General features: G+C 44.2%; 1 protein-coding gene across 5 annotated transcripts in view; it reads right to left on the bottom strand.

Annotated features, from left to right (window-relative positions):
* Positions 1-26750, bottom strand: part of tatdn3 (TatD DNase domain containing 3) — a 108623-nt gene that overhangs the window by 50136 nt on the left and 31737 nt on the right. For all 5 annotated transcript variants that reach the window (XM_041216553.1, XM_041216544.1, XM_041216562.1 and 2 more), the window contains exons 4-5: positions 26080-26164; positions 25281-25343 (exon numbers count right to left, since the gene is read on the bottom strand). In XM_041216553.1, the coding sequence (XP_041072487.1) occupies positions 25281-25343; positions 26080-26164 (148 nt within the window). The remainder of the gene's footprint in view (positions 1-25280; positions 25344-26079; positions 26165-26750) is intronic.

The following is a 26750-nucleotide window of genomic DNA, read 5'->3' as shown; positions in this document are numbered from 1 at the left end:
AATAAACTTTATGTGCTTCTTGTTTACATGACCCACCTTGTGTGACATTGTCACATGAGGGGGACATGTTAATAATTTTAATATTTTCTATTTTTAAAGTTTTTTAGACTGTCAGTAATCTTCCTGAGACAGCACTTAGTCTCAGGGAGATGTGCGCTCTTTCACGCGCATGCACGCGAAAGAGCGCACTTTGGCAGATGGGGAATCCCTTTCCCCCTGCACAGGAAGCACATAGCGCTTCCTGTTGGGCAGGCCGCTGGGCAGTCCTTAATTGGACCGCCCACTCAAAATGGTGTTGGGCCCCATTTCAGCGGCGGAGTTCGGCTGCCCACCCGCCGCTGAGCCGGTGGGGCCCGCCCGCCCATCAAGGTAAAAATTCTGGCTGTTATTGCAGAGAATTTTGAGTGCTACTTAAAGATATACTACATTTTATTGGACACTTGTTGCTGGAGATTGGAAGAGTATTTCAAATATATTTCTTTCGAGGATACTTTGCAAGACTTCATTAACACTCTTATTAACATTTATTCTGGAAATTCACTGAGGTCATCAGCTAAAATGATAAAGTGCTGTGCTATTCCACCTTATCGGGCACCTTAAAGGAGCCATCTGGAGAAAGGGAGTGCATGATCATGGGTATCTTGCTAGTGGTCCTTCTTATTCTACAGGAGAATGGGAAGAGGCCAGGCAGAAAAGCATCAACTGCTGGAAGAGAGATGGACAGGAGAGTCAGGTGGACTCCTTCCTCCTTGCAGTCAGAGTCATTACAGTACAGAAGGAGGTCACAGCTCATCGAGACTATGCCAGTTCTCTAAAGACCAATCCAAACATCCCTGCTCTATCCCCATTGCCCTGCAAGTTTAATTCCCTCAAATGCCTATCCAATTCTCTTTTGAAATCATTGATCATCTCTGTAGGCAGTGAGTTCCAGGTCATAAGAAAATAACAATATAAGAAATAGGAGTAGACCATATGGCCCTTTGAGTGTGGTCTGCCATTCAATATGATCATGGCTGTTTTGCTCAACTCCACTTTTCCACACCCTTTCAATTTGCCTTGATTCTCTGAGAGTCTTAAAGATATTCAAAGACTGAGCAGCCACAACCCTCTAGGGTAGAGAATTCCAAAGATTTACAATCCTTTGAGTGAAGAAATTATCCTCATCTCAGTTCAAAATAAATGTCCACAAACCCTAAGACTTTTCCCTGTGTCCTAGATTCTCCAGCTAAGGGAAATAAATCACTCAGTGTCTACCCTATCAAGCCCTTTCAGAATCTTCTATGTTTCAAAGAGATCACCTCTCATTCTTCTTAACTCCAGAGCTCAATTTAGGCTCAATTTGCACATCATTGAATAACCCTTTCATCCTAGGAAACAATCTAATGAATCTTCGCTCTACCGCCTCTGAGGAAAGTATGTTCTTCCTTAGATGTGGGGACCAAATTGCACCATACTCCAGGTGTGGTCTCACCAAAAGCTCTCTATAAATGTAGGAAGATTTCCTTATTTTTGTACCCAATCCCTTGCAATAAAGGCCAACATCCCTACTGCCTTCCTATTGCTTGTTGTACTTGCACGCTAACTTTATGTTCCTTGTACAAGTACTCCCAAGTCCCTCTGAAGATTAACATTTACAAGTTTCACACCTTTAATAAAATATTTTGCTTTTCTATTCCTACCACCAAAGTGAATAACATTTCCCCACATTATACTCCAACAACCATTTTGTTGCCCGTCAGGGGTGAGAGTGGCCAAGGATAAAAAGGTCTGAGAATTAGTGGCCGAAGACAAACAGGTCTTAAAATTTTTTGACAAAGAATCATGTAGTTATAGCACTTTTTATGTTTTGTGGTGAAATGCAAATGCTTCTAGGTCATTTCAAATGGGTGGAATTATTAGACTTCAAGTAGGTAGAAACATTAGTTTACCTTTTGTTACCCTTCTATTACCGTCAAGACTGTGGACCAATGATGAATCACAGAAAACGGTTGCCAGGCACAAACCCAATGGTCCAAACCCCTTCCCATTCACTCCCATTGTACACAATCCCAAAGCTCCAAACCCCTTCCCACTCACTCCCATTGTACACAATCCCAACGCTCCAAACCCCTTCCCATCCACTCCCATTGTACACAATCCCAACACTCCAAACCCCTTCCCATTCACTCCCACTGGAAACAATATAGGTGCTCCAAACCCCTTCTTATATTAACTCCCATTGTCTACAATCTCAATGGATCAGACCCCTTCCCATTCACTTCCATTGTATGCAATCCCAATGGACCTAATCCCTTCTCATTCACTCCCATTGCGCACAATCCCAATGGGCCCTAGCCCCTTCCCATTCACTCCTATTACACACAATTCCAATGGACCCAAACCTCTTCCTATTCACTCCCATTGCACACAATTCCAATGGACCCAAACCCCTTCCCATTCATTTTGATTGTACACATTCCCAATGGAGCAAATCCCTTCTTTCTCCCACCACTTGTCCAGTCTGGCCTCAGGGTAACACTCCAACTTTTGCAATGCTGACAGAGAAATGTTTGTGCAGCTACCTTCAAAGCTTTCCTTCAGATTCCTTCTGTGCTTGATGCTGAGGCCAATGATGCCGCTGGCAAAAGTTAGGGAGGGGCTGTGATTGACTTCAGTAAATCCAGGATCTTGGGGAAGGGGAAGGAAAATGTAATGTCAGGATTTCCACTTCAGATCCAGTAACGCCACTGCACGAGACCGTGTGTGCGCGTGCATATATGTGCATTTGTGAGTGCATGTGTGTTTGTGCATATGTGTATGTGTGCGTGCTTGGGCATATCAAGGCAGGGTCAGGCCCTGGTGTGGAATAATGGAGTCCTTGGTGATTGCTGTGGGGTACAGCCTGAGGCCAAGTCTAGAAATTGGGTAACGGGAAAGAGGGTTGAATGGAGCTGAATCACTGGATGGAATTTTCCGTACCCTCTGGCAGCAAGCGTGATAGGTTGATAGGTGGCATGCGTGGACAAAATGGGGCGATTGGTTTCACGGCGGCAGGAAGACAGGTCACAATCATCTGCTCAGTTTGCCAACGGCGGGCCGGTGTTTCCCACCAACAGTCATCAGGGAGCTCATTGTAATACATCAGCAAATCATTACAAGGTCATCCTTCCACGCTCTTGGACCCACGCCAGATCGTCCGTCCATGTTGATGTGTTTCACAACAGCACACAGGTGACGTACACTTGGTGGCCTTCACTTTGGGGGAACTGGAGGTGAGTGAACAGCATCGTTCTGCAGAGCTGGCCAGGGTTGCCTGTTGCTTTGCAGGCTTCAGGGACATTGGGGGCCCTGCACCTGTCACGGAGACGGCTGTTGTTGGGTGGGGGGGTGTCCAGGGGCAACTGCTGCCCAGCCTCGGTGGCGACTGTTGTCAGGGGGAGGCCTGTCGCTGGATCCCATGCACAAGAAATTGAGGTGGGAGGCAGGGTAGGTGAGGGAAGTGGCCACGCAGTAGGGACACCTGTATAAGTGGACCACCCCTCTGCAACTGAGACAGTTCAGGCGCAGCCACAGTGATATGATTTGGGTCGGGCTCCGAGACTATCCCCCCATGCAGGCAACGCAGAGGCAACAAAGTGCCACCAAGAACACTAGACCTTAACCCCCCCACCACGCCCCCACCCGCCCCCGGCACAGACTGCGAGTCCGCGACCACTATGCTGGACCACGAAGCAGTTGGATTGCACACATTGTACTATCTACTCGCCAACGCAGGCCATGTAGCAGTCACTGCTGGAGGCATTGAAAGCCTCTTGAAATCTCAGCATCCCGGTTAAGAGCAGTCTCCCCCATGTCGCAGGGCAGCCGTGCAGCGCACTCATCTCTGGCCATCCGAGAAGTAGTCAGCATCCTCCGGGAAGCATTACGGGGTCGTCACACAGGGCCAGGAAAGGTGCTAAGTACACCCATGCTAACCACTCTCTCTTTCATGCTGCAGGAGGAGCACATCAGGTACATGGAGCTTGGTGACCTAGCTGTATGCTGATGGCCTGCAGAAAGCTGAGAAGATGGAGGAGAGAGTGACTGAGGCTCCTGGCCGCACAAAGGCAGGAGCAGCAACCTCAGGAAGAAGAGGCTGCTGGGGCTCCTGCCCAGGAGCAACAGTGAGCCCTGGCTGGTTGATGCCCAGCTACACCCAGGGTCTACAGACGCTGTCTGTCATTCCTGCAGATGACCGAAAGCCTATGTCGCCAACGGCTGTGCATGTCTAAGGACCTGGTCGCTCACATCTGCCACTTACTACAGGACTTGGCGCCAAGGGAACATGGAGGGCATCCACTGCCAGTGGTTGTGAAAATGACCACGGCGCTCAATTTCTATGCCAGTGGCTCCTTTGAGGGCTTCACAGGGATATCACAAGCTGCCTCAAATGCATCCATGAGGTTACAAATGCCATCTTCTCGAGGGCACACAACTTTGTGCATTTCGCCTGGGGCCAGAACAGCCAGGATGCAACGGCCATTGGATTGTCTCGGATCTCGGGATTCCCAAAGGTGCAGGGTGCGATTTACTGCACCCATGTGCCACCCAGATTTCCATTGCTACACACAGTGGACTACATCAACCGCAAAGGATTCCACACACTGAATGTGCAGATGGTATGCGACCACCAAAAACACATTCTGCAGGTGTGCGCACAGTTTCCAGGGAGTGTGCATGACACCTACATACTCAGTTGTTCATAGATCCCTAGAGTCTGCCAGGGCCCACAGAAGCTGCACAGATGTCTCCTCAAGGAAAAGGGCTACCCACAGAGGCCATGGCTGATGACATCGGTGCGGCGGCCTCAGACTGCAGCAGAGCGAATGTATAACGAGGCTCATGCTGCAGCTTGCAACTTGGTGGAGCAGACCATCGGGATGCTGGAGATGAGGTTCCAGTGCCTGGACCAGTCTGGTGGAGCCCTGCAGTACGGTCCACAGCGGGTGTCATACATCGTTGTCATCTGCTGCACCCTTTACAACCTGGCGCTGCAACAGGGGGATGAGCTGGCTAAGGAGGAGGATGCCGACGTGGGTGAGGTACTTGCTCTAGCTAGACGAGGCAGGCGTGCTTGGGAGGCCCTCATAGGTGCTAGATTTGTGGAGGATGATGATGACATGCATTGAGGTGACCCCATAGATTCTCACATCACATTTGTGAACGTTTGACTTCAGTCTGCCTTATAGTAGCGTGAGTACCCTCTGTGAGAATGCTCCTGTCATGGAGATGCAGTGGAGGCCCTAATAGTCGCTGCACTTCAGGAGAATGATGACAACATGCAGTGAGGACACTCCATAAATCTTCACACAGTCTCTAAGAATGTCTGACTCCTGTCTGGCCAAGGGCAGCTTGCTTGTGCTCTGTGATCAGGGTCACATCATAGAGACGCAGCCATAAAACTTTAGAAGCATCTGACGCTTTGTCCACCTTCAGCACCTGAGCCCTTCAGGAGCTGGAGCACAGCATCAGTCGTGACAGATGCTGGTATAATGGGGACAGCCCCTCCTTAAAAGGTGCTGAGAGCACACAGAGAGAATGAGAGAACTCTGTGGCACCTGCCCACTACATTCTGGCAGCAATGACCAGCACTGCAGAGGTGCAGGCATCAGTAATGTTTCCAGGGAGTGAGGCTGGACCATTACTGTGGTCTGAAGGCTGCACAGAGCACAGGGAAGAGGCCCTGGACTGAGACACCTGCCTTTATCTTGTGCAGAAAGGTTTCACATCTGAGTGACAAGGACACTGCTCATCAGAACAAGAAGCCATTCTTGGGAGTTTATTGACAATACTGAACATTATGTACAAGTGACTGACACCCATGCCCAGGCTATGCAACTAATTCTCCTTAACTTTCCTAACCCTGCAGCTATGTCTTGTTGCTCCCCGGACATGCACAGCAGAGGTGGAGGCAGTCTATTGACTGTGACACCCTGTCTGTGATGACTTTGGAGGGCTGAGACTTGGAAGGCCCCAGCCTGCTTTCGGGGTCATGCTGTGTGGCAGTGGCACAATCCTTGGCCTGTGCAGCTGCAGCTGCTGAGGTCACAGGAAGAGGGGAGTTGGATTGGCTGGACACTCTAAGAGTCATCAGGGTGGGTGGGCCCCGGAGTGTGCACCTGTTGATCCTCCTCCCTGTGGGTGCCCAGGCACGCCAGGCTGACTCCTTGAGGAGGAGGTGTAGCTGGAGTGAGATTGAACTGTCCAGAACCCCTTTTGCATACACGCTGTTGGAGGCCAACTATGGCATCAGCGATGGAGTTGAGCCTGCGCAGCAGTGTCGGAGCGAAGTCCTCGACCAAGGACTCCATGGCGGCCACCACCCTACCAGTGTTGACTTTGACGCGTTGACATGCCAGTGCTATCACTTCAGCCTGAAGGCGGACAGACTCCTCCATCGTACCTTGCAATCTGAGGAGCGCAGCGGACATCCCTTCCTGATGTTCCCAAGCTTGCCTTTGCAGATCCAGTAACTGTGACATTATCGATTCCAGAGGCTCGTCATCTGACTTGGACTCAGCAATGTTCTGGCCTCCAGCAGTCTTCCGAGTGCTGGACACCTGGGAAGTCCCTGCCAACGCCTGCTGTGGATCAGACAGTGCGATGTGCCCACCAGATTGTGATCCTGCAGCTACTCTAAAACTAGGTCCCACTGAAGTGTGTGTCTCTGCGCTGGTGGAGGGTGTGGGTGAGCGCTGTGATGGGACTTCAGAGAGGGTGCTTCCAGATTCCTCTCCAGAAGTTTCTTTGGGGCTTGATTGGAGGCCCTGGATCATGGAGTCTGTCAGTTGTTTGGCAGATGTGCCTGTGGAAGCAAGGAGAGATAATTAGTACATGGCAGTGGCCTGTGAAACAGGACACATCACTGATGGCATGGTTGTCTAATGGATGTGGCACTGTTGGATCTTCACTGGTAGAGCAGCACCAACCTCACCGTCAGCACAGAACTGGTCCAAATCATGGTCGGCCAACTGGATGGCTGTTTTTAAAGTCCATGAGGACCTTGATTTTGGCCATTCCGCACCGATCTGTGACCTCTCTCTCTTGTTGTGTGCCAGCTTGTCCTGCATGGATAGAGATGGAGAAAGAGTAAGCAAGATGCCTGCCAGGCCAGATTATAAATATGTCTGACCTATGTGGACGGTGAGTGGTCCCATGGACGGGATGAGGATGACAACAGTGTGTGTGAGAGAATGAATGGTGATGTCCCTTGAACTGTCAGTGAGTGAGGGCCCTGTGGATGTGTGATGGGTTTGTGAGTATGTGAGTTGAGAGTGTTGAGAAGAGTGACTTGTCCTGGTGGAATGGAGGAGATCATTCATCCTCTTGCGGCACTGGGTAGCTGTCCTCTTCTGAAGGGCGTTGGTGCTGACCACTGCTGCCGCCACCTCCCAAGCTGGATTGGTCACGTTGCTGCCCATCCTGCAGCCAAAGTCGGGGTACAGGACATCCCGGTGGGCCTCCACAGCATCCAGCAGTTGTTCGAGGGACCCGTCATTGAAGCAGGGGTCTATGGTCTTTTTCCTTTGCTGGCCATGTCTTCCATGCAGCAGTCGTGACTTGGAATCAATGAGCACTATTCTTGCGGCTGGACTTTAAACATGGCGCCTGGCGTGATGCGGCAGCAGGGTGATGGCTGGCGGGCGAATGACAGCCCACCCGCCATGGAAATAGCATGTTTCCCAGGAATGCATAAATAATGAGGCGGGTTTGGGATGATACGGCGTGAAAACTCGTTATCACAGCTGGCAGGTAAAACGTTGTTTTACCCGCCCGTTACTGCACTTAGTCCAAATCTGGGAAAATTCCACCCATTGTTTCAGGAAGAGTGGATGATAACACAATATACTGGCCAGGGGATGATGTTAGAAGAATTTTGAAGCTATAACCCTCTGCGTGTCGGCACATGTAGTCAGAAAAGATTTAATGCCCTTTTCTTTTGTTTCAATCGCTAACATTTTGACTTTTCTCTCCTAGTCAAGTTTACGCCCTATGCAGCCTTGAGCCCTTCATCCCAACAAAGGCCTCCTCCCGACCCCACCAATCCTTGTCCATATCCAGCAAGGCATTGAGGGAGGACATTAAATTCTGTCCAATGTACTTGTTCAATATCTCAGCCATTTCCTCATTCTCAATGGTAATTTCTCCTGTCTCTGCTTCTAAGAGGTCAACATTTACTTTAGCTACTCTCCTTTTTGCACACTTGTAGAAGTTCTCACAACCTATTTTTATATTCATGGCTAGTTTATTCTCATTCTATTTTTCACCAAAATAACCTATTTATTCTTTCAAACCCATATAATGTAGTGAATTCTAGCCTTTAGAATGTTAATCTGTATATCACTACCATGATATCAAATGTAGCAAGCTCAACTTACACAGTTGTCACAGGAGCAGTTATATATAGAGATCTTGAATAAAGGTGTTTTTTATAGCTAACGTTGACAATTTTTAAAATCTATTGTCAATTTTTAATGTTTATTTGGGCTGACAATAGAATGAGCTATTTTATCACATTACTTTCATCTTAAATCTTCCATTGTTAACTTTAGTAATCTGAATACATGGATTTTTTCTACAACTTTAAATTGGAGGAGGTTCGTGACCTAAAATTGCTGCAATTGACACAGGCTTAGGAGCTACTATCTAATTGTTAATAGTGGGATTTTTTTATACAACTATTTGTGACATGCTGGATCAGCAATTTTTAGATCTGTTGTTTTCATACTGAGGAATGCAATGAAAGTGACACTGTAGTTCAAAGACTAGTGAAGCAGAAATGGGTTCCAGTTCGTGGGGCACTGGCACCACTATTGGGGAAAGTGGGATCTGTACCATTGGGACAGTCCACATCTGAACTGTGCTGGGACCAGTATTTTAGCCAACACACATAACTAGGGAAGGAGAGAGGATTTTAAACTAAACATTGGGGGCAAGGGATCAAATTTGGGAAGATGTGGTAAATCAAAGAGTAGAGCCGAGGCAAAAAAAAAAGTTATGAATATGGAAAATGATAAACTGACCATGACAGGAAGGGTTAGAGAGTACAAATTTAAGAGTAAATCAGCAGATAAGGCTAAAGGTTACAGAAATAATAAAAGAACAAAACTAAAGGGTCTGTATCTGAATGCACATAGCATTTGAAACAAAGCAGATGAACTGATAGCTCAAATAGAAATAAATAAATACAAGCTGATAGCCATTACAAAGATATGGCTGTAGATGGCATAGATTGGGACCTGAATATTGAAGGGTGCACGACATTTAGAAAGGACAGGAAACTAGGAAAAGGTGGAGAGGTAGCTCTGCTAATTGATGATAGTACCAGTACAATAGAGAGGGGCTACTAAGTTTAGGAAGCCAGGATATAGAAGCAGTTTGGGTAGAGACGAGAATTGATAAAAGCAAGAAGTCACTCGTGAGTGGCGGACAGGGCCCCCGACAGAACGCACACAGTAGGATGGAGAATAAAGAAAGAAATAATGGGAGCTTGTCAGAAAGGTATGGTGATAATCATGGAGGATTTTATAGACTGGAAAAAGCAGATGGGTGATGGTAGCCTAAATGAATGTTTTTGGGATAGTTCTTAGAACAGCATGTGCTGAGGCCAACCAGAGAGCAATTTATGAGACCTGGTATTGTGCAATGAGATAGGTTTAATTAATGACCTCATAGTGAAGGCACCCCTAGATAGCAGTGATCACAATATAATTGAATTTTACATTCAGTTTGAGGGACAGAAGAGTGGGTCTAAGACTAGTACTTTAGACTTAAATAAGGGCAATTATGAGGGCATGAAAGCAGAGCTAGCTAAAGTGAACTGGCAAATTAGGTTAAGTGATAGGTCAATAGAGATGCAGTGACAGATATTTAAAGGGATATTTCAGAACACACAGAATAGATACATTCCATCAGTATCACACAGAATCGTAGAATCACAGTGCAGAAGAGGCCCTTCAGCCCATCGAGTCTGCAGCAACACGTGAGAAACACCTAACCTACCTACCTAATCCCATTTACCAGCACTTGGCCCATAGCCTTGAATGTTATGACATGCCAAGTGTTCATCCAGGTACTTTTTAAAGGATGTGAGGCAACTCGCCTCCACCACCCTCCCAGGCAGTGCATTCCAGACCGTAACCACCCTCTGGGTAAAAAGGTTTTTCCTCACATCCCCCCTAAACCTCCTTACCTCACCTTGAACTTATGCCCCCTTGTGACTGACCCTTCAACTAAGGGGAACAGCTGCTCCCTATCCACTCTGTCCATGCCCCTCATAATCTTGTACACCTCGATCAGGTTGCAAGAAAGAAAAATTCCAAGGGAAGGAACCACAATCTGTGAATAACTAAAAAAGTTAAAGATGGTATCAAACTTAAAGAAAAAGCATATAATTGCTCAAGGATAGGTGGCAGGTCAGAAGTTTGGACTAGAATTTAAAAAACAGCAAAGAATGATTAAAAGATTAATAAGGAGGGAAAATTAGAGTATGAGAGAAAGCTAGCTAGAAATATAAAAACAGATAGTAAAAGAGTTTATTTGGATATTAAAAAAGAAAAGTGAGCATTGGTCCTATAGAACGTGAGTCTGGGAACTAATAATGGAAAATAAGGAGATGGCAGGTGAATTTGCATCAGTCTTCACTATAGATGATACAAGTAACATCCCAAAAATAGCTGTAAATCATGAAATGGAAGTGAGGGTGGAACTCTAGAAAATTACACTCATTAGGGAAGAAGTACTGAGTAAATTGCTCGAGCTGCAGGCGGATAAATCCTCAGGTCCTGATGGACTTCATCCTAGGGTCTTAAAAGAAATGGCTGGTGAGATAGTTGATGAATTGGTTTAAATTTTCCAAAATTTCTTAGATTCGTGGAAGGTTCCATTAGATTGGAAAATAGTGAAAAGGGTGGGGGTGGAGGGTAGACAGAAAACAGAAAACTACAGGCCAGTTACTTAACAAAATGTCATAAAGAAAATGTTAGAAGTTATTATTAAAGGTGTTATAGAAGGGCACTTTGAAAAATTCAAGGTAATCAGGCAGAGTCAACATGGTTTTATGAGAGGGAAATCATGTTTAACCAATTTATTGGAGTTCTTTGAAGAAGTAACATGTGGTGTAGATAAAGGGGAATCAATGGATGCAATGTACTTAGATTTCCAGAAGACATTTGATAAGGTACCACATCAAAGGCTACTGCAGAAAATAAAAGCTTATGGTGTAGGGGTAGCATACTGGCATGGATAGAAAAATTCCAAGGGAAGGAACCATAATCTGTGAATAGCTAAAAAAGTTAAAGATGGTATCAAACTTAAAGAAGATTGGCTGGCTAACAGAGAGTAGGCATAAATGGGTCATTTTCTGGTTGGCAAGATGTAACAAGTGGTGTGCCACAGGGATCAGTGCTGGAGCCTCAACTTTTTACAATTTATATAAATGACTTGGATGAAGGGACGAAAGGTATGGTTGCTAAATTTGCTGATGACACAAAGATAGATAGGAAAGTGAGTTGTGAACAGGACATAAGGGGGCTACAAAGGGACATAGATAGGTTAAGTGAATGGGAAAAGGTCTGGCAAATGGAGTATAATGTGGGCAAATGTGAAATTGTCCATTTTGGCAGGAGGAATAAAAAAGTAACATATTATCTAAATGGTGAGAGATTGCAGAGCTCTGAGGTGCAGAGGGATCTGGGTGTCCTAGTGCATGAGTCACAAAAAGTTAGTATGCAGGTACAGCAAGTAATTAGAAAAGCTAATAGAATGTTATTGTTTTTTGCGAGGGGAATGGAATACCGAAGTAAAGAGGTTATGCTTCAGTTATATAAGGCATTGGCAGGACGACATCTGGAGTACTGTGTACAGTGTTGGTCCCCTAATTTAAGGAAGTATGTAAATGGTTTGAAGCAGTTCAGAGAAGGTTTAATAGGCTAATATATGGAATGGGAAGGTCATCTTATGAAGAAAGGTTGGACAGGCTAGGTTTGTATCTGCTGGAGTTTAGAAGAGTAAGAGGCGACTTGATTGAAACATATAAGATCCTGAGGGGTCTTCTCAGGGTGGAAGTGGAAAGGATGTTTCCTCTCATGGGAAAATCTAGAACTAGGGGTCACTGTTTAAAAATAAGGATTCGCCCATTTAAGACAGAGGTGAGAATCTTTTTCTCTCAGAAGGTCATGAGTCTTTGAAACTCTCTTCCTCAAAAACCTGAGTCTTTGAATATTTTAAAGGCAGAGCCGGATAGATTCTTGATAAGCAAGGAGGTGAAAGGTTATCAGGGGTAGGTGGGAATGTGGAGTTGAGGTTAGAATCAGATCAGCCATGATCTTATTGAATGGCAGAGAAGGCTTGAGGGGCTAAGTGGCTTACTCCTGCTCCTAATTCACGGGGAGAACCTTGCCCTTTGTCGGGCGGGTTCGGCAGAGGTGGTCAGGAAGCCGACCACTGCCCGCGATCGAGGCCAGAAGGCGATTGGAGAGACCAGACGTAAACTGGGTGACCGCTTTGCAGAACACCTGCGGTCTGTCCGCAAGAAAGACCCAAACCTCTCTGTCACTTGCCATTTTAACACTCCACCCTGCTCTTTTGCCCACATGAGTGTCCTTGCTGCATTGCTGCATTGATCCAGTGAAGCCCAACGCAAACTGGAGGAACAGCACCTCATCTTCTGACTAGGCACTTTACAGCCTTCCGGACTGAATATTGAATTCAACAACTTTAGATCTTGAACTCCCTCCTCCATCCCCACCCCCTTTCTGTTTCTCCTCCCTCCCTTTTGCTTTTTCCAATAATTTATATAGATTTTTCTTTTCCCGCCTATTTCCATTATTTTTAAATCTATGCCTTTTATGCCCCTTTAGTCTTATTTCACTCCATCCCCACTAGAGCTATCTGTACCTTGCGTGTCCTGCTATCCATTCTTAATCAGCACATTCTTTTAGATAATATCACCATCTTCAACTCCTCTTTGTTCTTTTATCTATGACATCTTTTGGTTATCTGCTCCTATCACTGCTTGCTTGTCCCTACAACCACACCCCCTACCCCCCACCACCTTAAACCAGCTTATATTTCACCCCTCTCCTATTTTTACTTAGTTCTATTGAAGGGTCATGAGGACTCGAAACGTCAACTTCGTTCTTCTCCGCCGATGCTGCCAGACTTGCTGAGTTTATCCAGGTATTTGTTTTTGTATTCATTTCAAACTGCTGCCTCCATTGTAATGGTGCCTGCAGTAATGGTGGAAGCTTAGAGCACCACCGTAAAATATTTTCATTTGCTTGGTGGTGTTTCCTGCCATGCATTAATAAACTCCCTTCTGATGTGGTATAAAAGAAATAGGTGAGAAAATTGCAGATGCAATAATCTTTCAAAGCTTTCTTGATTTGGAAATTGTGCCATTGGATTGAAAAACCGAAAACATTTCTCCATTTTCTAAGAAAGATCAGAGAGAGAAACAGATAACTACAGGCCTGTTCATCGAACATCAGTTGTGGAGAAATTATTAGAATTTGTCATTAGGGGCAGAGTGACTGGGCACTTAAGAAAATTTGAACTGATTAGAGATAGTCAGCATGGATTTGTAATGGGTACATTGTGTCTGACTAATTTTATTGAATTTTTTGATGTCAGTAAAATGGTGGGTATGGTAGTGTCTATGGATCATATCTGTATGAACTTCCAGAAGACATCTGATACAGTCCCACACAAGTGATTATTAGCAAAACTGAAAGCACACTGGATTGGTGGCAACCTAGCCTTGTGACATACCTTGGAAATTGGAATGCAGAAGACAGAGACCGGAATTTTCTAGCCCCTTGCATGGCCTGCTATCCATTCTTAATTAGCACATTCTTTTAGATAATATCACCATCTTCAACTCCTCTTTGTTCTTTTATCTATGACATCTTTTGGTTATCTGCTCCTATCACTGCTTGCTCGTCCCTACGACCACATCCCCCCACCCACCCCCCCACTTCTTTCCCCCCACCGCCCCCCCACCTTAAACCAGCTTATATTTCACCCCTTTCCTAATATTCACTCAGTTCTGTTGAGGGGTCATGAGGACTCGAAACATCAACTCTTTTCTTCTCCGCCAATGCTGCCAGACCTGCTGAGTTTTTCCAGGTAATTCTGTTTTTGTTTTGGATTTCCAGCATCCGCAGTTTTTTGTTTTTAACAACCCTTTTAATTGTCGGCGGGTGCACTGCCAAATCCGGCGCGCGCCCACCAAACAAAATATCGCACGACTGCGCATTGATGTCAGGACGCTCGCCTGATGTTAACATGCGTCATTTTACATCCGAGCGCGTCGGATGCGCGCCTGCCCACTCAGCTAAAAATTTCACCCCATATATTTATATGTTCCACTGCAGCCATGGGTTTTGCTGCTGTTTAAAATCCCTTTTGGTCCCTAAAAGAGTAACCTTATGCCCCCATTAATCAGTAAGTAACTCTCAGCACCACAAGTTTTTCTCACTGGATGACTACACTCAAAAATCTTCTTTCTGAAAGTGATTATTTACCTTTTTTTGTGGTTGCTAGAGAACAACCTGGAGTAGCATTATAAACGTAGAAACAAACTTTTTCTAATAGATTTAATAGAAGTCAGACTCTAAAGATTTTTTCTTGTCTTCCACTGATGAATAACGTCAAATAATGTAGTACTGCACCATTCAGACAGCTGAGGGTATATTAGTACATTGCCTAAAATATCACTGTCATAAAATTAATAGAGTTTAAGCCTTGATCCCCAAATACTAATACAAACAACTACCTGGTATTTAAAGAAGAACATTACATATGACAATAGCAATTTTCCAGATGATTTATTCATGTTATTGTTTCTTTGTCAACAAAGCAAAGCCTTCTGTTGTTTTACTAAGTTCCATGAACCATTTCACGCTCAATACATAAATCAATTCTAAAGGACAACGGAAGTTTAAATGTTCTTAATCTATTTTTAGCAGCACAACAATATAATGCACTTTGAGCAGAAGAACGTGGAAAGGCAATATAAACTAAATAGTGCTATTTTCAAGGGTGTATGGAAACAGAGGCCAGGATATTTAGGTCGGCGAGTGGGGGGCGGGGTCCGCTCACCGACACGTAAAATGATGCAGGATGACGTCAGGCGGAACCCCCGATGTCACCCTGCATCATTTCAATTTTCAGGTCGGCGGGGGAGCAGCCGAATCAGCTGTGCACCCACCGACCTGTCAACGGCCTATTGAGGCCATTTAAAAAGTAAGTGACAAAATTAATGGACCTGCCCGTTCAACTTTGAGGTTGGCAAGCAGGACGGGAGCCCTGGTGGGCTTCAGAAAAAGCAAGAAACCTCATCCACGAGCGGGATGAGGTTCCATGAGAGTTTTTATAAATCAAACATTTATTAAATTTTAAGTAATGGACATGTCCAAACTCACATGAGGGGACATGTAAGGGAAATTTTGATTGTGTGCCTTTATGATTTTTAAATTTGGCACCGATCTCCCTGAGGCAGCATTTAGCCTCAGGGAGATGAGCGCACTCTTTCGTGGACATGTGCAAGAAAGCGCACTCCCGGCTGAGGGAACCCCCCCCCCCCCCCCCCCCCGCCCCCCACCCGGGCCCGGACAGGGAGTGCATTGCGTTTCCTGGCGGATGTCATGCTGGCCGAGCCTTAATTAGCCTGCCTATGTAAAATGGCGGTGCGCCCCCAATTGGGGACGCTGATCGGAGGCGCGTCTGCCTGCAGCCGCTCCTGCACTTCCCCCCCCCAAGGGGGGAAGTATTCTTCCCAGAGAGATCTGGGGATTCACATACCTAAATCCTTGTAGTTGGAAGGACAAGTTGAGAAAGCTATTTAAAAAGCATGGGAATTCATGGGGCAGAATTTTCCTCCTTTCAGGGAGGAAGTTGATGGGCAGGCGCGCTTCCAATTGGTGCCCCCGATCGGAGGTGCGGCACCATTTTACGTGGGCGGGCCAATTAAGGCCCGCCCAACGTGACATTCGCAGGGAAGCGCTCTCCCTCTGCAGCCAGGGGAGAATGCCTAAAATCGAGAGTGAACTCTTTCGCGCATGCGCACGAAAGAGCGCACTCATCTCCCTGAGGCTAAGTGCTGCCTCAGGGTGATCGCCTCTACTTTCAAAAATATTAAAATTAGAAAAGAAAACATTCCCTTACATGTCCCCTCATGTGACAATGTCACATGAGTTGGGACATGTTCATAATTTCTAAAAAAAACTTTACTAAAATTTTTAAAACCCTACATGAAACCTCATCCCACCTGTGGATGAGGTTTCATGTTTTTTCTACTTCCTGCAGGGGCTCCTGGCCTGTCTCCCAACCTTAAGGTTGGACAGGCAGGTCCACTAATTACTTTAGTTGATCTGTCAATGGCCTCAATTCGCCAATGACAGATCAGTGGGCGCACAGCTGATTTTGCTGCGCCCCCACCTTCCTGAAAATTTAAATGCGGCGCGGTGACGTCAGGAGTTCGACCCAACATCGCCGCATGTCATTTTACATGTTGGCAAGTGGGCCCTGTCCCCACTCGCCAACGGTAAAATCCTGCCCATGTTGAAGCCATAGAGTACAAAAGCAAGGAAGTTATGCTGAACCTTTGTAAATCACTGATTATGCATCAGCTTAAATATTGTGTCAAATTTAGCAATAATGTCAAGGCCTTTGAGAAGGTGCAGAGGAGATTTACCTGAATTATGCCAAGGATGAGAAATTTCACTTTTGAAAGAGAGGCTAGGGAAGCTGAGATGTTTATGTATTCTTTCATGGGTTTGGGCATCACTGGCAATGTCAACATTTGTTGTCCATCACTAATTGCTTTTTAAGGGCAGTTAAGCATGAACCACATTGGGCATTAGTGAACCAGTTTTTACAATAATCAATGATAATTTCATGGTCACTATTCCAGGTATTTTTGTTGATTAATTAATCTAATTTATTAATTGAGTTTAAAATCCAGTAGCTGCCATCATCGGATTTGAACCCTAGTCCCCAGAGCATTTGCCTGGGCCTCTGGATACTAGTCCAGTGACATTACCACTATGCCACCATTTTACAGCAGAGAATGTTAATGGGAGATTCAATAAAAGGTTCAAAATTAGAAGGGATTTTCATCCATTAATTAAGGGAAACTATTTCCTCTGTCAGGAGGCTTGATAACCAGAGTTTGCAGATTTAAGATAAGTTTTTAAAGAACCCCAAAGGGAGATAAGGAGAATTTTGTTTCCGTAGTGAGATGTGAACATCTGAAATGTACTGACTAAAAAGATGATGGAAGCCGACTGAATAGTAGCTTTCAAATGGGAATCGGATATATACTTGAACAGGTAGGACTTTCTGCACTATAGGGAAATAGCAGGGAATGGACTTAATTGGATCGCTCTTTCAGGCATGAAAGGCTGAATGGCCTTCTGCCATGCTATATGATTCTATGAACTGGATTTTGGAAACTATCTGCTCAAATAGTCCAGTACTAAAATATTTTAGGATCAGTATGCCAGATGCGGCTTTGTATGTGTATTATCTTTAGTTTCAAAATTTAATATCATTTTCAGATGATTCTGTTATTTAGGTATTACTCCAGGCTGAAATTGGACAGTTTAAGAGCTTATATACTTTAACCAATGAAGACAGAAAATTTATCTCCGATTTGTCTCAAAGCCATCAATTTTGTTTTAACAACAACACTATATTGGGCCAGAAATTGCTGCAATGAGGGGCTTGGCAGCAAATGGCTTTAATTGGACTTCTATGTTCAGTACTGACACTGCATTATATTTTCAACGACAACTTATATTTATAAAGCAACATTACCGTAATAAAATATCCCAAGGCATTATAAGCAAAATTTTACACTGAGTCACATAAGGAGAAATTAGGACAGATTAGCCTTAGTCAAAGCTTAGTCAAAGAGGTAGGTTTTAAGGAGTCTCTTAAAGGAAAAAAAGTGAGGTAGAGAGGCAGAGAAGTTTAGGGAAGGAATTCTAGAGCTTGGGCCTCAGCAGTTGAAGGCACTCCCACCAATGGTGGAGCAAGTAATATCGGGGATGCTTAAGAGGACAGAATTAGAGGAGTGCAGATATCTTAGAGGGCTGTGAGGCTGGAGAAGATTACACAGGCAGGGAGGGATGAGTCCAATGGAGGGATTTGTATACAAAATGAGAATCTTAAAATTGAGATATTGCTTAACCTGGAGCCAATGTAGCTCAGCAAGCACAGAGGTGTTAGGTGAACAGGACTTGGTGCAAGTTAGGACACAGGCAACAGAGTTTTGGATGACCTCAAGATCATGAAGGATAAAGCAATAGAGTGTGTTGAAATTGTCAAGTCAAGATGTAACAAAGGCCCAAATGAGGGCAGATTGATTGAAGCAGGGATGGAATCAAGCGATTTTACACAGGTGGAAATAGGCAGTTTTAGTGATGTTGCAGATATGAGGTCAGAAGCTCATCTTAGGGTCATGCATAACACCAAGGTTGTGAACAGTTTGGTTCAGTCTCAGGCAGTCGAAAGGTGAGGGATGGAGTTGGTGGCTTGGGAATGAAATTTATGACAGGGTCCAAAATTAATGGGCACAATTTTAACTCTGTGTGAATGGACTTTGAGCGAGCTAAATTCTCATTCAATTTTTAATGGCTTCGGTCTTCCTAATATTTAATTAGAGGAAATTTCTGCTCATCCAATACTGGATGTGGGACATGCAGTCTAGCCATTTAGAGACAGTGGAGATTGATAGTGGTGAGGTACGGCGTACAGTGTTGTCAGCATAATTATGGACACTGATGCTTGTTTCAGATGACATTGGCAAGGGGCAGCATGTAGATGAGAAATAGGAGGGATAGGGAGGGAAGCCATTGTAGGTGATTGCCTGGCTACATTTAGAGAGACAAGAGTGGAACTAGTAAATGCTGTCCCATCTACCTGGATGACGGTGGACAGGCATTGTAGAAAGATAGTGTCAGCAACCTTGTCAAAAGCTGCAGACAAGTCAGGGATCGTGAGTGTACCTTTGTCACAGTCATGCAGGATGTAATTTGTCAGTTTGATAAGAGCTGTTTCAATAATGTGGCAGGGTGGAAATCTTATTGGAGGGTTCAAACTTTAGAGTTTCTAGAAAGCCAAGCACGGATTCGAGATGGCAACATGTCCAAGGACTTTGGAGAGGAAAGGGAGGTTGGAGATGAGGTGGTAATTTTAAAGATTAATTTGTAAATTTGGGGGGAGTAATGATGGTGGATTTGAAGGAGAGGGTCAAACCTGAGGAGAGGGAAACATTAACAATTTCAGTTAACATAGGAACCAGGAAGCGAAGTTGTGTGACCAACAATTTAATGGGAACAGGCTCAAGGGAGCAGGAGGCTGGTGTCGTGGACAAGTTGAACTCGGAGAGGACACGAAAGAAGATAGGAGAGAAACCAGAGAAAAATGAGAGTTCAGGACTGGAGCCAGGGAAAACGTTAGAGGAACTTTGACCTGGCGGGCGAGAGGAAGAGCGCATACTGGCTGAGACAGTTGATCGGATGGTCTCAATCTAGTGACAATGAAGTCCATGAACTCCTCAGATATGTTTTTGGAGGCGAGGGTAAAGGAGACGGGTGAGAGAGTTTAAGAACATGGTTTTCTGTATAGAAAAGAAGTCAGGTGTTACCTTTACCTTTCAGGATGATCCTAGGATAGTGAGCAGTTTTGGCAGACAAGAGCAGGAGACGATGCTGCTTTATGTTCTCCAGCCAGACCTAACTCCCTAAATTCAGACTGCAGGACCACATCCCTCCTTCTACCTGTGTTATTGATACCGATGTGGACTACAACTGCTAGCTGTTCACCCTCCCACCTCAGGATGCTCTGCAGCTGCACAGTTGCATTAAAAATTTCAATCTCCAAACTAAAAGTTATATTCCTGAAACATATGAATCATCATAACATTGTCCCATAATCTTATGCTTCATGTAAACACCCAAATCCTATTTCAGGGCCATCCCTTTCTCCCTGTTATCTCACATGGTCTCAGAATTTCCTTATATCAGAAACAGATATGGTCATCTCTGAACACTTCCTTATATCACTCTCTACATATATTCCCCTCCCAACCCTACCTCTTTCAGTATATACCCCTGGAAAAAAATCTCTTTCCCAAATCGCTTACAACTACATTTTCAAAATCACAACTGTCTCTAGCCTTTGGCCTTCATTAAACCAACATTTCTGCAGCTATTGTTCTGCTCAACCACACACTAAACTCAATCTTTGACACCACAGTCTCCTTTGAAACCAATACCCTCTCTCACTCTAGCCAACCCCCTGGTAAGGCTCTCATCTCCGCTCCCTTAAGTCCAAAGGGTAGACACTTGAACAGATATGGCCAATCACTGCCAGGTCTGGCTGGAGCACATAAGGCAGAGGTGGGCAAGAGTTCCTTGACTGTGTTCATGAAAATTTTCTTCAGCAGTATGTTTCCAGACCAACAAGGAAGGAGACCTGCAAGACCTGGTTCTTGGGAATGAGGTGGGCCAAGTGGATCAAGTGTCAGTAGGAGAACATTTAGGGACATTGATCATTGCATCATATGTTTTAGGCTGACTATGGAAAAGGATAAAGAACAGTCCAGAGTAAGAAAATATAACTGGGGAAAAGTCAACTTCAATGGGGTAAGAATGGATCTGCACCAAATAAAGTTAAAGGTTGATAGGAAAAATGGTGCCTAATAAACCTTCAAAGAAGAGATGATTCGGGCACAATCAAGGTATAGTCTCTTGGAAGGGAAAGATAGGGCAAACAAAACCAGAGCTCCCTGGATGACAAATTAAGATAAAGAAGAAAAAGTGTGCTTCTGACAGGTGTCAGGTAGAAAATACAATTGAAAACCAAGGTGAATTTAAAAGGTTCAGAGGAGAGGTGAAGAAGCAAATAAGAGAAGCAAAGAGGGAGTATGAAAAGATATTGGCAGCTAGCATAAAAGGGAATCTCAAAGTCTTCTATAGGCATATAAATAGTAAAATGGTGGTAAAAGGAGGTGTAGGCCCAATTAGGGACCAAAAAGGGGATTTACACATGGGGACAAATGAATACTTTGCATCTGTCTTTATGAAGGAAGAAGATGCTACCCAGGGCATGGTAAAAGATGAGGTAATTCAGACACTAAATGGGGTTAAAATTGAAAAGGAGGAGGTATTGGATAGGTTTCCTGTACACAAAGTTGATAAGACACAGGGACCAGATGAGATGCATCCAACGAGACAGAGGGAAATGACAGTGGAAATTGCACAGACACTGGCCATAATTTTTCAGTCTCCCTTAGATTCTGGGATTGTCCCAGAGGACTGGAGAATTGCAAACATTATACCCTTGTTCAAAAAAGTATGTAAAGATAACCCCAGCAACTACAGGTTAGTCAGTTTAACTTCAGTGTTGGGGAAACTTCTAAAATCAATAATTCGGGACAAAATGAATAGTCACATGGACAAATGCAGGTTAATTATGGAAAAAAACATGGATTTCTTAAGGGAAAATCATGTTTAACTAACTTGTTGGAGTTTTTTGAAGAGATAACAGAGAAGATTGATTAGGGCATTGCAGTTGATGTGGTGTACATGAACTTCCAAAAGGCATTTGATACAGTGCTGCACAACTGACGTGTGAACAAAGTTAGAGCTCATGGAATAAAAGGGATAGTAGTAACATGAAAATGGAATTAGCTAGTGACAGGAGAAACAAAGAGTGGTTAATGGATGCTTTTCATGCTGGAGGAATGTTTGTAGTGGAGTTCCCCAGGGCCAACATTAGGGCCCTTTCTTTTCCTGATATATATTAATGACCTAGACCTTGATGTACAGGCCACAATTTCAAAGTTTGCAGATGATACAAAACTTGGAAGCATTGTGAACTGTGAGGAGGATAGTACAGAACTTCAAAGGGACATGGACAAGTTAATGGAACGGTTGGACCAATGGCAGATGAAGTTCAATGCTGAGAAATACGAAGGGATTCATTTTGGTAGGAACAACATGGAAAGACAATATAAAATAAAGGGTACAACTCTAAAAGGGTGCAGGAACAGAGGGATCTGGGTGTATATGTGCACAAATCATTGGGGATAATTTTCTTCCATTGGACGGGCCGGTTGGGAGTGGGCGCGGAGCCGATCGCCGCCCGCGATTGGCTACGTGCCGCCATTTTACATGGGCAGGCCAATTAACACCCGCCCAGCGTGACGTGTGCCCGGAAGCGCTCAGCACTACCTGTGCAGGCGGGTGGGAGGAGAAAGAGTCAGGGCCTGCGCTCTTCCGCGCATGCAGCAAAAGAGTGCAGAAATTTCTGAGCCATGGAGCTGCCTCAGGGAGATTAATTTCATAATGTGAATTTTAAATAAAGAAGCTAAAAAATCATTTGCACATGTCCCCTCATGTGACAGTGTCACAAGAGCTGGGACATGTTTTAGAAATGTTCAAAAAATATTTATTAATGTAATAAACCGTTCATGAAACCTCATCTCGCCCGTGGATGAGGTTTCATGAAAAATGCGAAGGCTGCCTGGGCTCTTCGCCTCCCCGCCAACCTTAATGCTGGACAGGCAGCCCTATCAATATTTTTAATTGGTTTATTAATGGCCTTAACAGGCCTTTGATATTTTGGTGGGCGCACATCCGACTCCGGTGCGCACCTGATGAATGGAGGATCAAATGATGCGTGGTGACGTCGAGATGCACACCTGATGTCACCACGTGTCGACGTACGGGGCGCACCCCTGCAAGTCCAACAGAAAATTCTCCCCATTGAAGGGGGCAGGACAGGCTGAGAGAGCAATTAATAAAGCATTCAGTGTTCTGGGCTTTATTAATAGGGGCGTAGAGTGCAACAGCAAGGAGGTTATATTGAATTTGTGTAAGTCACTAATTCAGCCTCAGCTGGAGTATCACATCTAGTTCTGTACAGCACACTTTAGAGAGGATGTGAAGGCATTAGAGGGGGTGCAGAAAAGATTCACAAGAATAGTTCCGGGAATGAGGAACTTCAGTTATGAACATTGATTGGAGAAGTTAGGACTGTCTTCCTTAGAGAAAGGAAGGTTGAGAGGAGATTTGATAGACATATTCAAAATCATTAAGGGTCTAGACAGAGTAGATAGGGAGAAACTGTTCTTACTCATGAAAGGTCAAGAAAGAGAGGGCACAGATTTAAAGTAATTAGTAAAGTAAGCAAATGAGGAGAAACTTTTTTACACAGTGTGTGGTTAGGATTTGGAACGCACTGCCTGAGATTGTGGTGCAGGCAGATTCAACTGAAGCATCCAAAAGGGAATTATATTGTTACATGAAAAGGAAGAATGTGCAGGGTTACGGGGAAAAGGCAGGGCAATGACACTAAGTGAGTTGCTCATTCAGAGAGCCGGTACAGACACAATGGGCCAAATGGCCTCCTTATGCACCGTAACAATTCTGTGATTCTGTGAAATGAAAACTCCCGGTTCGAGAAGCTAGTTAAATTGACCTGGATTAATTGCAATATAAAGGATGGCCTATGTTTATTTAATAAGGTTAGAGTTGGAAGTGGGAAAACACTAATCAATGGGTGACCCTCTCTGATTTCCCTGGTGGAGACGGGATGTCTACAGTTGTCTCATTAAGGGGTGTAAATTATTTATATGGCTTTCCCAAACAAAGGGAAGGTTTGAGAATTGGGGATAATTAGTTTAAATTTCTATCTGGGACATCCTGTGTGGGCTACATTACCATGGCGATAGAATGCAGGAAGCTATTTTGGTTTTGTGTTTTATCTCTGAGATTTCTCTCAGAAACAGTTAGTTGAAGTCATGGTCAGTCTGGGAGCAGCTTTAGACAAGCAGAGAGAGCATCTGCCAGAAGCTGTAGACCAGTAGCAGAGAACTATCAGAAACCAAGGGTGTTTTTTGATTTGGAGTCACTAAGCAAGAATGCAGTGAGACTCATGCTTGAGATGGCGAGTCCACAGTCGTGGTGATGAAGGAGAGTTGGAGGATCGCCTAGCCTGATGCAAGTGGAAGGACCCCAAGAAATTTCATACTTCAGACAATAACAGGAACACTAAGGAGAATCAAAATGAATTCATGAGCACTGTGGAACACCTTGGTTTGGTCCCATGATAAATGAAAGAACCCTCAAGATCCTGTAGAATATAAGGGACTCTTGGGTGGAAATAAAAGCAAAACAAGGAGTGTGTTGTTAAGATTTCTGGGTTTAAAGTATAAGTGTTTATGAAACATAATGTTGTTAGTAGTACATGCTTTGTTTAAGTCTTGTAATTAAAAGTTTTTGTTTAAAACCCTCTTTGTGAAATCTTGCGGTGTAATTCTTTCAGTTAATAACTGGGAGTTTGAATTTCTTTTTAAAGGTAAATGGTCTCCACCGAGATCATAAGAAGGATAAGAGGACAATGAACTCAGAGGAGTTTGAAATCATTAAGAATAAGAAGCCACTCCATACAATGAGTAACCCAGCTGTGTTTGGGAATTGCTGTATCGGTCTTCAAAAAGTAAAGGAGTGGGTAGCCATAAAAAAATGTACAAACACTATTGATCCATGAAGTATAGAATCTGGGCTCATTTGTCATGATCAGTAACAGTGGAATACCCACTGGGTTTGCTATTGTACTGCTTTCACAGGAACGTGTTTGCCTTCTACCATCCCGGTAGTTGCATGATGCAATGCTAATGGAGTTATTGACTAATATAACCATCAATCGCTATCAATTAGTCTACAAAAACCCTAAAATAATACAAAGAAAATCCCAATGGTATTCAAATATCCAAAGTCAACTTTTTCTTCCCCAGCATATTGCACATATCACATGTCATGTCTCAAATTACAGTACTCATTTAGTATATGCCAAAATGTTATCTTGTAAAAAAGCTCAATTTTTAAAAAAACTCATTCATCTCAAACTCTAGAATTACAGGGATATAAAAGTTACACAATGAGATTACGTGATTAAATTATATCACACGTAAATTACAGATGTTATATAAATGCATGTTGTTCTTATGCAAAAGTAAACCACCAGTGAGTCTGGCCTACATAATGCACTCATGTATCCTCTATGTGTTTTGCTTTTTGGGAGCAGTAGTGCACTGCACCATTGATGCAGCAACAATGTATAATAATCACAACAATAAACTTCATTTTGATCAGACAACTTATTTCTAGCTGGTACTGATTTCCTTGTAACCAAGATTTATATCCCAAGAATAGAATAGAAAACCTGAAATGCTGAATTGAAATTACCTCTCCAATTGCCAGTAAATATTCTTTATATTTTTCTATCAATGGAAGTGCAGCCTGCAAATCCTGGAAAAGAGAAAATGACTTTTAATAAAGAGAACGTCTTTTCAGATTTTGCAGAAATGGAACATCTCATGGTGTGCCCCATTAGTTCTAGGGTTGAACATTTTTGCCCACAAACTTGCTGGCAGTTTGAGCACAGCATGGGTAACAGGTCATCTGGGATCTTAGTAAACAACAGGACAAAAAGGGTATCTCCTTAACCGATGAGATAAAAAGATTGAGCAATAAACAGAGAAAGGATTGTGGGGGAGGCTGAATTAAAGTGGCTGAATTCATTGTCAAACAGACACAGAAACAAATGGAGAGGGGAAGAGAAAGGTTAGATTAAGAGAGGGAAAAACAGATCAAAAGAAAAAAATATTTCCAAAATTTAAAAGCAGCATTTTTAACATTGTCAACAAACAATTCACAACCTAAAGCCATTATAATTGTTATAATTATAATTGTTTACTTTCTGGACAAGAAAGGTTGATTGGTAGTCACACCTGCTAACATGCACTTTTATTTTATGCTCTTATTTTAAAATTAATTTGTGCAGAACCTTCAGTATTTGGCTACTGCCTCTGACCTGCCCTGGCTAAAGAATCTAGTCCAAACTCCCAAATAACATGTTTCATATGAGTTAACCCCTGTGCACTAGCTTACTGATAAAAAAGCATCTTCGTATCAGCTTATCAGAAATTCCACCAATGTCAATTAGGCAAAAAATCTTGAAAAATGTGTTTTGTCTTGAGATTACCTGAAGAGTGGCAGCACGCTGTTCATGTGGTGGATTTCCTTGCACTGGATGAACACCAAGACATGGGAGCACAAACCCAGAATACCTGAAAATATGAGTTTAAAGTTATATTATCAATAAGTATCAGCTACATAAAGAAACCATAGAAGGTAAACAGAAAGGGTATCATAGGGCCTGAACTTCCTCTGAGTGGCAACCAGCACTGGATTGTTGCTCCGCTCCCAGTTTCTTACATGAAATCCTGTCTTGCCCAACCTTCCAACTCAGGCTGGGCGAGATCTGGGCAGTGCAGCGCATCCCCTGGGCCTAGCATTGAGTGCAGCTTTGTAGAAGGGAAGGAAGCCACAGCCCCTTTTTATGGCACTAGCTGACAAAAGGCAGGTAAGTTAAAGGTCCAGTGCAGTTTAAAGATCCTTGACAAGCCAGGGAGAAAATATGGGTATAAGGTAAGTGGGTAGGATTTGCGGGGATGGGGTAGTTGAGCGGGGGGGTGAAGACCTTAGTGGTGGGGGTGAGGGCCTCGAGGGTGGGTTGGGGTTCGGGCCTCAGGGAGATGGTCGGGGGGCCGGTTCTCGGGGGGGGGAGGGGTATACTGGGCCTCGGGGGTGGGGTGGGAGGGGCATCAGGCCTCAGGGGAGAGGTGGAGGAGTCGGGTCTCAAGGGGTGGAGGG

Source organism: Carcharodon carcharias, chromosome 2 (genome assembly GCF_017639515.1).
Source record: "Carcharodon carcharias isolate sCarCar2 chromosome 2, sCarCar2.pri, whole genome shotgun sequence".
NCBI classification, from domain to species: domain Eukaryota; kingdom Metazoa; phylum Chordata; class Chondrichthyes; order Lamniformes; family Lamnidae; genus Carcharodon; species Carcharodon carcharias.
This window is presented reverse-complemented; position numbering and strand designations above follow the sequence as displayed.